We start from the raw sequence: 16775 nt of genomic DNA on the forward strand, positions 1-16775 counted from the left end.
GTGTCAAAACAGTACCACAAAGAATGGAAGTAAATGAAGACTAAAATTTGTGCGTACATTTTGCATCATTGCTGAGTTGTCCTAAAAACCAAAAAAAAAAAAGAAAGAAAGAAAGAGAGTAACTCCTTAGAATAAATAACTTAGAATCAGATGACAATTAAAATCCAAAGGGAGAACGGGACGGGGGGGGGGGAACTAAACAAAAAAAAAAAATCACAACTATCTATGTGCAAAGTAGAGATGATTTCTCCCCAGCTAACAAGATGAATTTTAAACACACTGACATTTTACTTTCCTGAAATTTGACTTTTTACACAGGCAGTTTAAAAATAGACCCTTAAAATAATTTTCACTTTTTTCACGTGAGTTGACAATTAGCAAAACCTTTGGAAGACTCCATTTGACCCGCAAGATTAAACTCGACCGGCAATGGAAGGAGAGAATTGCGGAACTGCTACATCGTCACGTTTCGTGTACCCTACAGAGCACCCACGACATCTCGCATGCGGGACCAAGAAAGCGTTGGGACCGGACGACGGGAGACCTACGACCCCCGTCACGAGGAGAGTTCTGTGGCAAGCGGCAGATCGACGCGGGCGACCGGAGGGACCGGCGTCAAAAGACGAACCCCCTAAAGGGGCCGTCGCGTTTCCAGGGGGCTCCTTCGGAAAGCGCGACTACATCGTTGCGGGTCGACATCCCTTAGGGAACGACCCACGTTTTTGGTAATATCGACCGTCGAGCCTACTGAAAAACGGGAATGGGAAATAGAGGCACGAAATAGGTTCCCTACTCTTTTAAGCGTGGGCGACGGAACCCCTCCACCCCGCTGGCGGACGGCATCCGACGTGACTAGCACAGACGCACCCCCCGCCACCCCCCCACCCACCCTCCCGGCCCCTGGACAATGGGAAGAAACCTCACTAAAAGTACAGGTGTAATAGACGGCGCACGTTTTGGTTTGCTCGCACGTGGCAACGGGGAAACGCTTCTCTTGTAGAACCCGACGGCGGGGATCATTCGAGTTCCTCCCAGTGATCGGTCAGGTTCCCTTTGCTCTGACGCCGGATGCTGACCAACTTCCCCGCCGACTTAATGCTCCACCTGGAGCTGTTGGCCGAACTGGGCAGGTTGGTGTACTTGGCGGAGCCCTTGGGGGCCGCCTCTTCCCAGCTGGGCCAGGACAGGCGGTCAGTCAGCGTCTTGGCCGCGTCGGCGGAGGGGTCGTCCGCGGGGATCGGGGGAGGCTCCCACCCTTCCATCTCATCCGGCTTCTTGGACGGCGTAGTCTGCTTCAACACCAGGCTATCCCAAAATCCAGACCTCTTCTCCGTCTTCACGTCGTCTTTCGATCTCAAGCTAGTTCTGGAGGAAGATGAGAGAGGAACAGCTGTAACTTCTCTTTTTTCTTTTCTTTCTGATATATCTGAACGGTACTTATCGAGCGTTGAACGTGTGCCGGGCGCCGTTCTAAGCGCCGGGGGCGAGACGAGCTAAACGGGTTGGGCACAGTCCACGCCCCGCATGGCCTCACGGTCCCAATCCCCTTTTTTTTTTTTTTACAGATGAGGAAACTTAAGCCCAGAGAACTGAAGTGACTTACCCCTTGTCACACAGCAGACAAGTGGAAGAGCTGGGACTAGAACCGAGGTCCTTCTGACTCCCAGGCCCATGTTCCATCCACTAGGCCATGCTGCTTCTCAATATGTATTTGATAAGTGCTTACTATGTGGTGCACACTGTTCTAAGCGCTGGGCTAGGGACCCGTTAATTAGGTCAGACGCAGCCCGTCCCACATGGGGCTCACAGCTTAAGTAGGAGAACGGGTACCCCCATTTTACAGTTGAGGAAACTGAGGCGCAGAGTAGTGAAATGACTTGCCCAAGGCCACACAGCACGCAACTGGAAGAGCCAGGATTAGAACCCAGGTCCTTCGGACTCCCAGGCCCGTGCTCCCTCCATTAGGCCACGTTGCTTTTCTCTTGTTCCCGAGACTTTCTCCCTCCCAGTGAAATCTCTATCTTCCTAATTAATGAAGAGTACAATCGAGCAGCCACTGATGACTGCGCTAAGTAGCTGGTCGAGCAAAACCGAATGAGATTATGTACCCTGAACCCAGGAAGCTTTCAATCTGGTCGGGGAGACAGACACTGACCTAGATCCCATTTTTCAGAAAAACCTTCCGGCCTATATCCTGAGGAACGTCTACCTTCAGAGTAACTAGTAATAGTAACAGTGATGATACTTGGGGTATTTGTTGAGGGTTTACTATGTGCCAAGCACTATACCAAGCGTTGCAGTAGGTACAGGAGAAGCAGATCAGACACGAATCCTGTCCCACACGGGGCTCATAATCTAAGTATAATAATAATAATGTTAGCATTTGTTAAGCCCTTACTCTGTGCAGAGCACTGTTCTAAGCGCTGGGGTAGATACAGGGTCATCAGGTTGTCTCACGTGAGGCTCACGGTCTTCATCCCCATTTTCCAGATGAGGTCACTGAGGCCCAGAGAAGTGAAGTGACTTGCCCACAGTCACACAGCTAAGTGGCAGAGCTGGGATTCGAACCCATGACCTCTGACTCCCAAGCCCGGGCTCTTTCCACTGAGCCACTCTCCTTCTCTAAGTATCATCAATGGCATTTGTATCATCAATGGCATTTACTGAGTGCTTACTACATGCAGAGAGTGCAATACGACAGAGTTGGGAGACACGCTCCCTGCCCACAACGAGTAGGAGGGAGAACAGGCACCGCACCTCCATTTTGCAGACGAGAAAACGGAAACCCAGGGAGATTAAGCGACTTGCCCAAGATCACACGGCAGTTGGGATCAGAACCCAAGTCCTGGGACTCCTAGGTTGTGCTGCTTCTCAGGCTGAGAAAGCTGCCCTGTGAACTTTCCAAATCAGGAAATAAAGTGGAGGGTGAAAGGATCTTCTGCAAGGGTCCTATTCCTGGGACCTCCGAAAGCCCCGGGGAAGAGGAGAGAGAGCCAGGAGACGTCATCGACCTTGGGTCCACCAAAATGACTCCACGAAAAACCACCGGCGGCAAAGAAGTGCCCCAGCAAAAACGACAGCCACGAGTGAGAAAAAGAAAGACGGGGAAACTGCATTCCACACGACGCAGTTGGGCAACACACACTAGTGGCAAGAGCCTGGGCTAGCGAATGTCAGGACATGGATTCTAGTCCCTGCTCCGCCATTAGTCTGCTGTGTGACCTTGGGCAAGCCACTTCACTTCTCTGTACCTCAGGTACCTCATCTGCAAAATGGGGATAAAGACTGTGAGCCCTACGTGGGACCACCTGATTACCTTGTATCTACCCCAGTGCTTAGGATAGTGCTGGGCACACAGTAAGCACTTAACAAATACCATCATCATCATTATTATATCCGCTGTCTCTGGATTCATCTGTGACTAGGATTCCGCACGGTGCCTCCGACATCAGAAACTTGGCTTCTTTTTCGTTTTATAAAATTTCTGTCTCAGCCGCTATTTCTCACGAGACTCTATTTTTTCTTTATCCATTTGTAAACAACATCACCAAGCCTGCGTTTAGCCACTGAAGCCTAAAGAGTTTAGAATATTTTAGAGTTAATATTCCAGGAACGTGCTCTGGAAGGCACTGCTTTGACCTTAACCATGGTTTGATGGGGAATCGAGGACCAGAGAGGCTGGATGACCAATCCGCGGCTCCCTCGGCAAGTAGATGGCAGTACTGGAGTTGTAGCTCAATAATCGATGGTATTTATTGTGTGCTGGGGGCATGGGCGCATGCAGCACAACAATATAACAGACATATAATACACATCAATAAATAATAATAGAATAATTGATATATAATTACTATTATATTATTTATCATCCCTGCCCACAATGAATTTACCATCCAGAAGATGAGTCCACAGTCAAGGACGGGTTTACGGTCTTGACTCCCACCCACTGCTTCGCTCGCTGAACCATCCCTACTCGAAGCCCCATCCTCCCCAGTATAAACAACAAATGGACTTTTCTCTGAAATGGTATCCGCCAGGCACAGGCAAGAAGTCTGAGACTGAGGGGGATGAATAAAAGGAGCAAGTCAGGGGGAGCAGAAGGGAGCTGAAGAAAAGAAAAGGGGGCCTAGTCAGGGAAGGCCTCCTGGAAGAGATGTGCCTTCGGTCAGGCTCTGAACGGGGGAGGGTCATTTTCCGTCGGATAGGAGGAGGAAAGGCGTTGCAGGCCAGAGGCAGGAGGTGGACGAGAGGTCGGCAGCGAGATAGACTCCGGACTCCGTGGGAGCCGTCGTGCCGCCCACCCTTCTCTGTCGCTGAGACGCCTCCACGTCCTACACAATCCACGTTTGATGCTTTGAGCCCAGCAAGTTCGCTTCCGGGATACACTCAGCATCAAAAACCTACTAGATTGTAAGCTCCCCAGTTAAATCGCAAGACGCTTGAGGGCAGGGATAGTCTGCACAGGGGAACCCCTCAATAAATACCGCTTGATCGATCGACGGCACAGCCAGGATCACAGAAAAGTCCTAGGACAATGTCAGTCTCCTTAGACTGAAGCTATGCTCACTGAAACACAACCGTTGCAGGTGGCCTGTGTAAGGAGAATGGACAACAGCAGGATCCCCAAACGGCTGCTGTTCCATCACCTGAAATTAGGAAATGGAAATCAAGAACAGAGAAAATGCTTTTAAGGACTCTGTAAAATGAAGCCTCGGATGTATCCCAGCTGAGAACTGGAAATCAATGGCTGCAGAGACCGGGCTGGTAAATTGCAATCAAGAAAGACACAGCTTTTTAGAGCCCGAGTTTCAAAGGACCACGAGACAAGGAAGCAAAAACAAAGACAGTTACAGGTATTGCAGATAACAGTCTTTAGGTATACTCTTTCCCTCTAGACTTTAGACTTGTTGTGGGCAAGGAATAGGTCTTATACTCTGTTATACTGTACTTTCCCGAGCAAATTGTTCGGTGTTTTGCATGCAGCTGATGCTCATGAAATATGACTGACAAACAGCATTTAAGTACAGTCTCCCCCTCCAGACTCTAAGCTTGTTGTGGGCAAGGAATGGGTCTTACACTTTTATTTTGTACTCTCCTATGCACTGCACAAGGTTAGTGTTCAAAAAATATCATATGTACAAGGTGATTGGGACACACACACGCAAGGAAATCTTCTTCAAAAATGAAGGACAGCTTACTATAAATGCGGGCATAAGTAGAAATAAAACAAATAGTGAGAGAAAAACTGTTTTGATTACCAGATTTTTTGTGAAATATGAGGTATTAGAATCGGCTTCTGGATGAATGGGTAGATATAAACCTAAGGCAATTTCATTTCTTTAATTAAGATAAGGTTGTAACAAGTCACTGAGAATACTTTCAGGCAATTACATTTCCAATTTAAAAAATACAAGATAATTTACTCACACACAGGAGATCTACTTTTGGCCTCACTAAGATGAACAGCGGGAGCACGAGAACACCCAGAGATCATGTTTAGCCCTCTTCATGATCCGCTTTTGGCTTCTGCCCAATTGTAGGGCAAAATACTGCCTGAACAAGACTAATGTTTTCTTATAGATTTGCATCGCGGGATCCGGCAATCCATTAACTCATCACCCTAGGTCCACTACCTTGACCTCAAAAGAAAAACACTGACTTCCTCAGGATATATATAATGAAACACAAATCAATCGATTTGGAATCCCTTCATTTTGCTCTTTTATAATTTAATAGTAAAACTTCAATTGTTGGATAATGCTCATTAATATTAACTGGATTTGGCACAAGCCAGTGCCTGAAATCCTTGAGGGCTGGGGTCATGTCTGTGAAACCCATTGCATTCTTCCAAGGGATAAGGAACAGTAAACCAGTACGTAGGCCCTCGATTAATGCTGCGTACTGGTTGAAAAACCGCACAGAGCTCACCGCCAAAATAGCAGGTAGATGAGCCTCTAGAACTCAAGAGAAGCAGATAGCTGAACGTTCCTATGCATCTGATAATGTATCAGGAAGATAAAAATCAATATGTTCTTTTGGGGAAACGGCATAGTTACTAGTATGTTCTGTCAGGGCGGTTCCTTCATTCATTCAAACCAGTCGTATTTGTTGAGCACTTACTGTGTGCAGAGCACTGTATTAAGCTCTTGAGAGAGTAAATACAACACTATACGGACATTCCCTGCCCGCAACGAGCTTACAGTCTAGAGGGGGAGACAGCTATTAATGTAAACGAATTATGGACATGTACGTAAATGCTGAGGGGCTGGGAAGGGGGGGATGAATATAGGGGGCAAGGCGTCGCAGAAGGGAGTGGGAGAAGAGGTAAAGCGGGCTTAGCGAAGCCCTCTTGGAGGAGATGGGACTTCAATAAGGCTTTGAAGGGGGAGTGATTGTCGGATTTGAGGAGGGAGGGCGTTCCAGGCCAGAGGCAGGACGTGAGCGAGATAGACGAGATGGAGGTACAGTGAGAAGGTGAGCATTGAAGGAGCGAAATGTGTGGGCTGGGTTGTAAAAGGAGAGAAGCGAGGTGAGGTAGGAGGGGGCAAGGTGACTGACTGCTTTAAAGCCACGGGAGAGGAGTTTCTGTTTGCTTTGGAGGTGGATGGACAGCTGCTGGAGGTTTCTGAGGAACGGGGAAACACGGACCGAACGTTTCTGTAGAAAAACGATCTGGGCAGCAGAGTGAAGTGCGGACTGAAGTGAGGAGAGGCAGGAGGCTGGGAGGTCAGCAAGGAGGCAGATACAGTAATCAAGGCAGGACAGGATAAGTGCCTGGATTAACCTGGCAGCAGTCGGGCTGGAGAGGAAAGGACGGACGTCAGCGATGTTGCGAAGGTGGGACCGACAGGATTTCCGGGGCCGCTCGCGGGGTTGGGTCCAGCCCGCTGGCCGGGGGGGTGGGGGTGGGGGTCTGAGGGCCCTCTCCATTAAGTACTGCTTTCATGGGCCCTTGCAAGTCCATTGGCCATTGGGCACAAACTGAAGATAAAACAATCTCAGTTTAAGAATGAGATTGTTTTAATTTGCTCTTAATATTGGTAATTTACTGCTCTGATTCTAGGCGCCCATCTTCCTCTGCTTACCTTCAACAACTCCTGCAAGGACCGAGACTCTGTCTTACTGTTCACCTACCGTCCTCCGTGCTTAGTGCAGTACTTGGCACGATCAGGAAATATTATTTTTAGAACACTGTCCTAAATACTTGCGAGAGTATAATAATAATAATTGTGGTATTTGTTAAGTGCTTCCTATGTGCCAGTTACTGTACTAAGTGCTGGGGGAGATACAAGCAAATTGGACTGGACCCAGTCCCTGTCCCACATGAGGTTCACAATCTTCACCCCCATTTTACAGATGAGGCAGCCGAGGCACGGAGAAGTGAAGTGACTTGCCCAAGGTCACACGGCAGACAAGTGGCAGAGCCGGGATTTGTATCCAGGTTCCTCCCACTCCCGGGCCCGTGCTCTATCCGCTAGGTTAAGACATGGTGCCAGGCCACAAGGAGTTTAGAAACCTAGTCAGGAAGACAGACATAAACTCATTTACGAGCTGGAAGACGAAACCCTCAAATGGAGTATGCAAAAGAAGATGTACAAAAGTGCAAAGGGAAGTAATCAGTGCACAGGGGCGAAGTCGCTGCAAAACAGAAATTCAGAGTGAGTGCTCGATCCCTGCCATAGCAACGATGACAAGAACTCTTCTAATCCTAAATAATATGATTTTACACATTTAAAGATGTCCGCAGCATTAAAATAGCCTTCTCGACTTAACGTCCCAACCGCGGGGCCGAACCAGCTCGATGGTCGCGCCTGTCTAATTATGAACGGGTGACTCGGTCGTGTTCCGCCGAATGCATCCTTTCCCCCGGCGACGAAATGAGGCTCTGAGCCTCCGGGTGGCCGAGGTCCACGGCCGGCCGGCGGGTCTTGCATACAGAAGCCAGGAGGTTTTTCTTCCCCAGAATCCGGCGCCACGGGTTGGGCTGGGGCTGGGGGCCTCTACGCGCCCCTTGGCACCCCGCTGCCCTTTCGAAGGGCCGGGGGGGGGGGGGGGGGAACGGTGGGTAGGAGGCCAGTTAGCTGTTAGCCATCTTTCACCCAGTCGGCACCCACTTTGGCACAGCCCCGAGGCTTCTGTGGGGGTCTGGACCCCTGACCTGGGGTGGATCCCATTTCCCTTGTGCTTGGAAGACCCCAGGACTAGTCGTGCTTTTTCTGTATATTCATCAAGCGCTCACTACGTGCCAGGCACCGTACTAAGGGCCTCGGTAGATACGAGCTTATCAGTTCATACACAGTTCGTGTCCCACGTGGGCTTCACGGGCTTAATCCCCATTCAGATGAGACAACTGAGGCCCAGAGAAGTAAAGTGACTTGCCCAAGGTCACACACAGCAGACAAGTGGCAGAACCAGGATTACGGCCCAGGTTCTTGTGACTCCCTTTGAGGGCACCCGGTTTAACCCGGCAGCTGGTCCACTTTGAGACCTTCCTGAAGGCCGGCGGAAGTGCCCAGTGGAACAGAGTGCTCCAGCGCTTAGAACAGTGCTCGGCACATAGTAAGCGCTTAACAAACACCAACATTATTATTATTAGTATTATTAATAACAGAGGTGCCCATCAGCACCCTGACTTCTAATCCCGGCTCCGCCACGTGTCTCCTCGGTGACCCTGGGCAAGTCGCTTCACTTCTCTGGGCCTCAGTTACCTCATCTGTAAAAAAAAAAAACTGGGGATTAAGAGTGGGAGCTCCATGTGGGACAGAGATGGAGTCCAACCTGATTAACTACCCCAGTACTTGGAACAGTGCTTGGCACATAGTAAGCCCTTTAAAGTACCATAAATATTATTATTAGCTTGCTTTTCTCGGGGATCGTGATGCTCTCCCAAAAGATGGAAGGCTTCAGGGGAGCTTCCCCTCACTCTCTGAAGCTCAACCGAGATGGTGGAACCCAATATCACCGTCATCGGCTGCCGCAGTGGCATTTACCACTGGCCTACAGCGCCCAGCACACTGGACTAGCGGCTGGAAATCCGAAAGATTTAGTTGTTTACATAGTGTTAGGAATATGCAGAAAGTAGTTTTTCTTCATTCAGAGGATTCAAGCAAATCTACACTATTTCAGCAATTTGTAAGCCCACCCGTTTTTACCTCTTCCAGGCACCCGATGCATTCATTTTTCGCTTGCGTTTCACTTACCCTTTAAATTTGGGAGATTTACATCTTTCAAGTAATTGTTGTTCGTCATCTTTATTGAACATCGAGGTCACTTCTTTCCAACCTCGGAAACTTGCTCCCTGAACCTGATGAAGGATAGAAAAACGTCATCAGCACGTCGGTGAATGACAGCGTGACCGGGTATCCACTTCTCCCGTCGGCGCTCGTGCCTCCAAGATTATGGGACAGATACCCAACGTGAATCTCACGGTCAGTAACGACTCACGGGATATTCGGTCCGATACTAGCCACGTTAAAACAAATTATCTGCCCTCCAGGACCTGATAATCTAGAAAGGGAAACGATACAAAACATGACCTTAAACATGCCCTCAAAATAAAAATTTTAAGATCGCAGGGGCAGGGATGAGTGAGGGGTTATTCTGACAAGCTGGAGAAGGAAAGGTGCTGTTAAAGGAAAACTGAGTCAAGGGAGCGAGCCAGGAGCTGTGGGATCTCCCTGTCTCGAGCCAATATCTTACACTCTACCACCCGCAGCGGCTTCCTAAAATGCCACCGAGGACGATCGTGCCCCTCCTCAAAACATCCAGCGGCTACTCCTTTCTCTCGGCTTCCGACGGAAACTTCGGACCATTAGATTGGAGGAGGTGGGCCTTCGATAAGGCTTTGCAGGAGGAGAGAGTAATCGTCGGACTTGAGGAGGGAGGGCGTTCCAGGCCAGAGGCAGGACGTGGGCCAGATAGACGAGATGGAGGTACAGTGAGAAGGTGAGCATTAGAGGAGCGGAATGTGTGGGCTGGATTGTACATTAGAGGAGCGAAATGTGCGGGCTGGATTGTAAAAGGAGAGAAGTGAGGTGATAGTTTCATTCTCTCTCCTGCTCTCTTCTGCAGCACCTCGGCTTGCCTTCTTCACTCCTTCCAAGCAAACTTGCCCCTGACGCTCCCCATCTCGATTCCCTCGCTCTGACCCTCCCGAAGAACGTTCTCCAACTCCCAAACCAGTTCAGAGGCCTGCTACCTGCCCCCTGTACGTGTGTGTACACATACACCCCCCTCCCCCGACAGCCCCTCAACAATGTAACCAAGGAAGGAAGTTTGGGGCCTAAGAGGATCCAAAGAAAACAACACCTCGCCGACTCCGGCCTACACAACAGTCTCCCGAAAATCACAAGGACCTGATAGAGGGAAGGTAAAAGGGCCAAAGGGCTTATGAAATGCAAAAGCTGCAAGAATGTGTTGATGTGTGTGGGCAAGGAATGGAGATTACCAGGAACAAAAAACAAACTCTTTATCTCCAGGGCCCCTTTCAAGGCCAGTCTCAATAAGAAACAACTAATAGTTTACATATTACTATAGTGCAAAGAGCTTAGTACAGGGCTCTGCACACAGTAAGCACTCAACAAATCCAAATGATTGATCATTAGTCATGGGTTCTAATCCCGGCCCGCCACTGGTCTGTCGCGTGACTTTGGGCAAGTCAATTCACTTCTCTGGGCCTCAGTTCCTTCATCTGTGTAATGGGGATTGAGACGAGGAGTCCCACATGGGACTGTACCCAACCCGATTTGCTTGTGACCACCCTGGCGCTTAGAACAGTGCCCGACACACAATAAGCGTTTATAAATACCGCAATTGATTGACTGATGCAAATCGTTTAAGCCAATGTCAAACCAAAAACCATGGTAAACAAATTATGTAGAATGTCTACCGAAGAACCCAAACCAAGAGGCACCCGAATGTCAATCTATCAACTACTGCCCCCTGAGTCCTAAGAGCCTCCTTCGGGCCGAGGGTAGCCCGCCTTGGGAGAAAACTGTCAAGGTGTCGTGGGAGACCGTTTGTTTCCAGGGCCAGGGAGACCATCTCGGCTCCGTTCGTCGGAACTGGGGGTCGGAAGCGGAACCAGTTCTCCGCAGATGCTCCCCCTGGGCCCGCCCTGGATCAGCCTCCCTCTCCCTCTGACCTAAAATGGGAGGGAAACGGGTCGGGAACCCTCCCCTGCACCTGCAGGAGTTGGGAAGAGCCGAAATGGAAGGAGATCCCCCCACCTACACCCCCTCCGGGGGCCATCTGCCGCTTGCCCCATGTGGGGTGGAAGCCACCGTCCCCTCCGGGCCAGAGAGCAGCCTACCTTTACAACACTCAGTCAATCAATCCATGGCATTTATTGAGCGCTTACTCTGTGCAGAGCACCGTGCTAAATGCTGGGGTAACTTCCAGAAAATCCAGTTGGACACAATCCCGTCCCAGATAAATAATAATAATGATGGCATTTGTGAAGCGCTTACTGTGTGCAAAGCACTGTTCTAAGCACTGGGGCAGATACGAGGTGATCAGGTTGTCCCACGTGGGGCTCACAGTCTTAATCCCCATTTTACAGATGAGGTAACCGGGGCATAGAGAAGTTAAGTGACTTGCCCAAAGTCACACAGCTGACACGCGGCTGAGCCGGGATCTGAACCCACAACCAGATGGGGCTCACAGTCTTAATCCCCGTTTTACAGATGAGGAGATCGAGGCCCAAAGAAGTGAGGTGATCTGCCCGAGGTCACACAGCAGACAAGTGGCGGAGCCGGGATTAGAACCCAGGTCCTCCGCCTCCCGAGTCCGGGCTCTTCCCACTGAGCCGCGTTGCTTCCCTTCGAGCCCCTAGCTTCCAGTTTGGGCTGAAATTCAGCCACCAACAGTGACTGGACCTTGGAGGGAGTTCTGTCCAACTTTGGGTCGGACTTTAAAAGACGCCAAAGAGACTCCCGAGCAGATAATCAAAGCCGTTATCTGGAGCCAGTTCCATCGGGAAATGGACGTGGCAGATGTTCAACGGTCAATCCCGTCCCTGGGACTTCTGCCATCCAACACGTAACACTGCGGTAAGCAGAAACGGAGAAAGGAAAGGTTGGGGTCTCCCCAATACCCGCTAAGATTTTGCTATTAAAATGTCTGGCAATTTTTCCGAGGGGGACGGATAGATAAGATTGAGGAGAGCCCTGATGGGGAGGAGGTCAGAGTTACGAAGGTGTTCAGCGGGAATTTGCCTCCTCTCGGGAACCTGGAGATGAAAACAAGCTCCCGTTCAAGCTGCACTGCCCGAGTTCTCCCCGTCAGCTAAACACCCGCTATTCAGTCGACAGAACAAGCACCTACTACTGCGGTCCCCTGCCAACTCCTAACCGTAACACGACACCCAATTTAAAATTGTGATGTCCTGCTCTCCATTATCTTAAAAATTAAAAATACTAGTTTAGTATATTGATCGTTACAGATTCAAGACCAGTCGAAAGGAGAGAAGCAAGTAGGGTCTGCCTACTTGCCGTCTCTCATTTGTTTTTTTTTTTTCCCCACTTCAGCTTCCCTGCCTTTCCATTGGCTTCTGAAATGACTATTGGGAAATCAAGCCAGCGATTGTTATTTTTTAGGCACCTACTGTGTGCAGAGCATGGTGCCAAGCACTAGGGAGGGTATAATATAAACAGATTTGCTAGACACGATCCCTGCCCTTTAACCGTAAGAACTATTAATTCATAACATGCAAGTCTTTGGGAAAAGGTCCCCAACCACATTTTTAAGGCACAAGGGGTGGCCTAGTCATTAGAATATGGGCTTGGATTCTAATCCCAGCTCTGCCACTTGTCAGCCGTGTGACCTTGGGCAAGTCCCTTCTCTGCCCCTCAGTTCCCTCATCTATAAAATGGGGATTAAGACTGTGAGGCTCCATGTGGGACAGGGACTGTGTCCAACCTGGTTTGCTTGTATCCACCCCAGTGCTCAGTGCAGTGCCTGGCACATAGTAAGCATTTAAGAAAGACCATATTTATTACGAGGCCCAGCGGGTTCTGTGGGATGTGGCTGATCTGTCTACCTCCGATTAGATCGAGAGCATCTCAGGGGACAGGAATCCGCAAGCGAGGCCAAAGTTAATAAAAGATTCTTTAAATCTCCAAATTGCTATGACTCGGCCAAGGAACCAAAAGACTTCCTTGATGCTCAAGGACAAAGACACACTCGGGGTTGAAATGAAGAGACATGATTCTTTAGATCAGTCTTCATGGAGGTAGCTGTCAGAGGCTCCATCTCCCAAGACAATTTGGGGGGGGGGGGGGTTGAGGGGGATGAGGATCCCCATTTGGGTTTTCTTTTTAAGTCAAAGGAACTGGATCAAATTGGAGGTGACCACACACGATGGTTGAGACTAAATAATCATCAACTCATCAGCAGGGCAGGACGCCACCCACCTAAGGGTTTGGAAGCAATTGTCTCCCCCTCTAGACTGTAAGCTTGTTGTGGGCAAGGAACGTGCCTGTTTAGGATTCTACTGTAATCTCCCAACTGCTTGGTACAGTGCTCTGCACACAGTAAGCGCTCGATAAATATGACTGAACGAAATCAGGAGGGAGGGGAGCCGCATTACTCTTGCTCCCTTTGTACTGCGCTGTTCCATGCGGCCACTGAACGGTGGGCCGGCACGTGGAAACAGAGGGCTAGCTGGTGGCCATGACTAGCCCCAACTATAGCCGGGGGTCCAGAAATGGCCCTGAAAATTGCAGCTCCCCCTTCATACTATTACTATGATTATTATGATTTTTATATTTTATTATAATTCTTGTATGTATCTTGCTATGTGCTTACTCCTTGCCAAGCACTGTTCTAAGCACTGGGGTAGATGTAAGTTAATCCAGTGGGAGACAGTCCCTTGTCCCACATGGGGCTCATTCATTCAATAGTTTTTATTGAGCGCTTACTATGTGCAGAGCACTGTACTAAGCGCTTGGAATGAACAAGTCAGCAACAGATAGAGACGGTCCCTGCCGTTTGACGGGCTTACAGTCTAATCGGCTCATGATAGTTAAGATTAGGATCAGTGAGCACTTGGCCCAAAAAACTCTCTCTTATGGGAAAGAGCACATGGTTTCTGCAAAAGGGGAAATGGGCTTCATTTATTTTGCTGAAATTAGTAGTAACAGTATTTTTGCAGCACTTACGGTGTGCAGAATTGATTCTGAGGCTGTTGTACTAAGCACTGGGGCAGATACAAGTTAATCAGGCTGGAAACAGTCCCTGTCCCGTACAGGGCTCACAGCCTTAATCCCCATTTTCCAGATGAGGGAACTGATCGTACAGGCCCAAGGTCACACAGCAGATGCAGAGAAGCCAGATACTGACTCCCAAGCCTGTGTTCTATCCACTCACTAAGCCATGCTGCTTCTCAACTGATATTACGATTTGAATGACTTCTAGTACAGTGTATTAAAAATTCAAACTTTTCTAGCTTTTTTAAAAAAAAAAATCTTAGTAAAGACCCGGCAAATCTCATTTTAATCCTTTGAGCTCACCCAGGATACGACAGGAGGCATTTGAAAAGCTCAAGGCTGAAGTCTAGTATTAGTGGGGCACATACTACTAACAGCTGAATTTGTTTTCTACAATCACTGCAGAGTGAAGCAATGCTTACCCCACATTCCACTCCAGCCCAAGGGAGGAAAACAAGTCCTTGTATTGGCTAGGAAGGGGCAGTGCTAGTTAACCATTAAGATCTAAGTGATAGCTGGAATTACGCTTTGAGAATTTGCCCTGTTTAAAGAATTCTTGAAGAAAGCTTCATTACTTTTTCTTACAGTTCCTTTTTCGGTAGGTCTTGAGATGTGCCTCTAAATTTCAATGTACCCACACCCCTGAAAAGGGAATCGGACGACTAAGAAATGGCTGCCAAGCTCTCTGACCTGTATGGGAATCGGTTAGTCAGTCGTATTTATCGAACGCTTACTGTGTGCAAATCACTGCACTAAGGGTTTGGAAGAGAACAACAAAATATAACAGACATGAATATAAATAAATAAAATTACAGATCTGCACATATGTGGGGCTGGGGGAGACGATTAATAAAGGGAGCAAAGCAGGGCGATACAGAAGGGAGTGGAAGGAAAAGGAAAAGAGGGCTTAGTCAGGGAAGGCCTCATGGAGGTGATGTGCCTTCAATAAGACTTCCCAGGAGGGGGGAAGAGTCACTGTCGGTGGGATATGAGGAGGGAGGGCATTCCAGGCCACAGGCAGGACATGGGAGAGAAGTTGGGGCCGAGACAGGCGAGATCAAGGTAGAGTGAGTAGGATGGCATTAGAGGAGCGAAGTGTTGGGGCTGGGTTCTAGTAGGAAATCAGGGAGGTGAGAAGAAGAGGGCAAGGTGATGAGTGTTTTAAGAGTGTGTGGTGAGGAGTTGCTGTTTGACGCTAAGGTGGATGGGCAACAACTGGAGTGGGGAATCAGAAGGTTCACGCCAGCCTGCTCCATTTCATTCACGCTTTTAGCTTCTCCGTCTGTCTCCCCGTCCCGAGCTCGGCCTCTTTCCTCATCCTCCTTCCCCGCCTCAGGCCGCCCTCTTCTCCCACTGCCTGATGACTGACGGTGGTACCAGGGGACGGGGGCCAGGGAAGAAAGCGAAACACAAAACTGAGTCCGTTTGGGGCTGAGATCCCGGTCTCTGAATTCCATCACCTCCCAAATGGTACCTTAGACATTCTATTTCATATTTACCCCCGCACCTAGCACGGGGTTTCACACATAAGTGCCGGATAAAGCCCGTTCCTCCTACTGCCGACGTAGACGTCACATGCATCCAAGTGATTTCATCACATTGCCGACGGCCATCTGGGTGCACTGGCGCCACCCGCCCCCGGTTCCCGGCCTAACTGAGCGAAAGCAGGCAGAAGTTTCCTGGCTCTTGTGGCTGGGAGACTTGATTTTACCATGGAATGGACTGGAACGCTAGTTAACGAAACCAATTTGATGCATGTGACGGCTACACTGAAAAATCTTGGGAGAGGAAAATGGTGAGGTCTCCTCCATCGACGGAGAGCACGAAAGACGAAGTACACCAACCAATCATATTTATTAAGAGTTTACGGTGTGCAGAGCATATTCTACTCTGACTTTCAATTGTTCTCTCAGTGGGTAAACCAGAAGGCTGGGCCGGGGCACCTCAAGGTCTTCGCAGATGAACATTTCCAAGACCTCAAGTCTTCTTTAGTTACTGATCGCTCAGGATGGCCTACAATCACCTGGATGTCATTTTATGGGTGAAACCCCCCAAGGATTATCAGTCAGGCAGAATTCGTGAAGGTTCTTGAGTTATAATGATTCTTAAGAGAATAAATAAGCAAAGTTTCAAACTGGCTTCTTGTTTCCTCCTTATAACTCTTTCTAACCTGGCTGCGTAGGATAGAAAGAATGATCTTGGACCTTTATTCACCTGGATGCTTGACACCTTGATTCATTATCAAATCCTAGACTATCATCATCCTCCTGAAATTTTCCGGGGGCCGGGGGGGAGAGAAGAGTTAATTAGGATGTTTCAGAGATGGGTCCTGCCGATAAGGTTAGATGCTGGTGTAAAGCCAAGAAATTTACAACAGGGATCTTGTCACTGCCCTCTGCACTTTCCCATTGTCCCTAACGCGGCTCACGGCTAATTTATGATTGATTCCAAAAGCACAGAGTTGATAATCAGTAAGCAGTCAGAGAGCCCGAAATCGTTACTAAATTGGATCTACAGAGGTGGATACCATGGTCCATTCCTTCAGTAGTTAAATCCCACCACAAAGGA

General features: G+C 49.0%; 1 protein-coding gene across 1 annotated transcript in view; it reads right to left on the reverse strand.

Moving 5' to 3' along the window:
* Nucleotides 1–924: 924 nt before the first annotated feature.
* The window catches only part of LOC100086889 (testis development related protein), a 38596-nt gene continuing 22745 nt past the window's right edge, over nucleotides 925–16775 (reverse strand). The window contains exons 3-4 of the mRNA XM_029050605.2: nucleotides 9201–9304; nucleotides 925–1365 (exon numbers count right to left, since the gene is read on the reverse strand). Coding sequence (XP_028906438.1) covers nucleotides 1017–1365; nucleotides 9201–9304 — 453 coding nt within the window. The 3' untranslated portion in view covers nucleotides 925–1016. The remainder of the gene's footprint in view (nucleotides 1366–9200; nucleotides 9305–16775) is intronic.

This window comes from Ornithorhynchus anatinus, chromosome X1, assembly GCF_004115215.2.
Source record: "Ornithorhynchus anatinus isolate Pmale09 chromosome X1, mOrnAna1.pri.v4, whole genome shotgun sequence".
NCBI classification, from domain to species: domain Eukaryota; kingdom Metazoa; phylum Chordata; class Mammalia; order Monotremata; family Ornithorhynchidae; genus Ornithorhynchus; species Ornithorhynchus anatinus.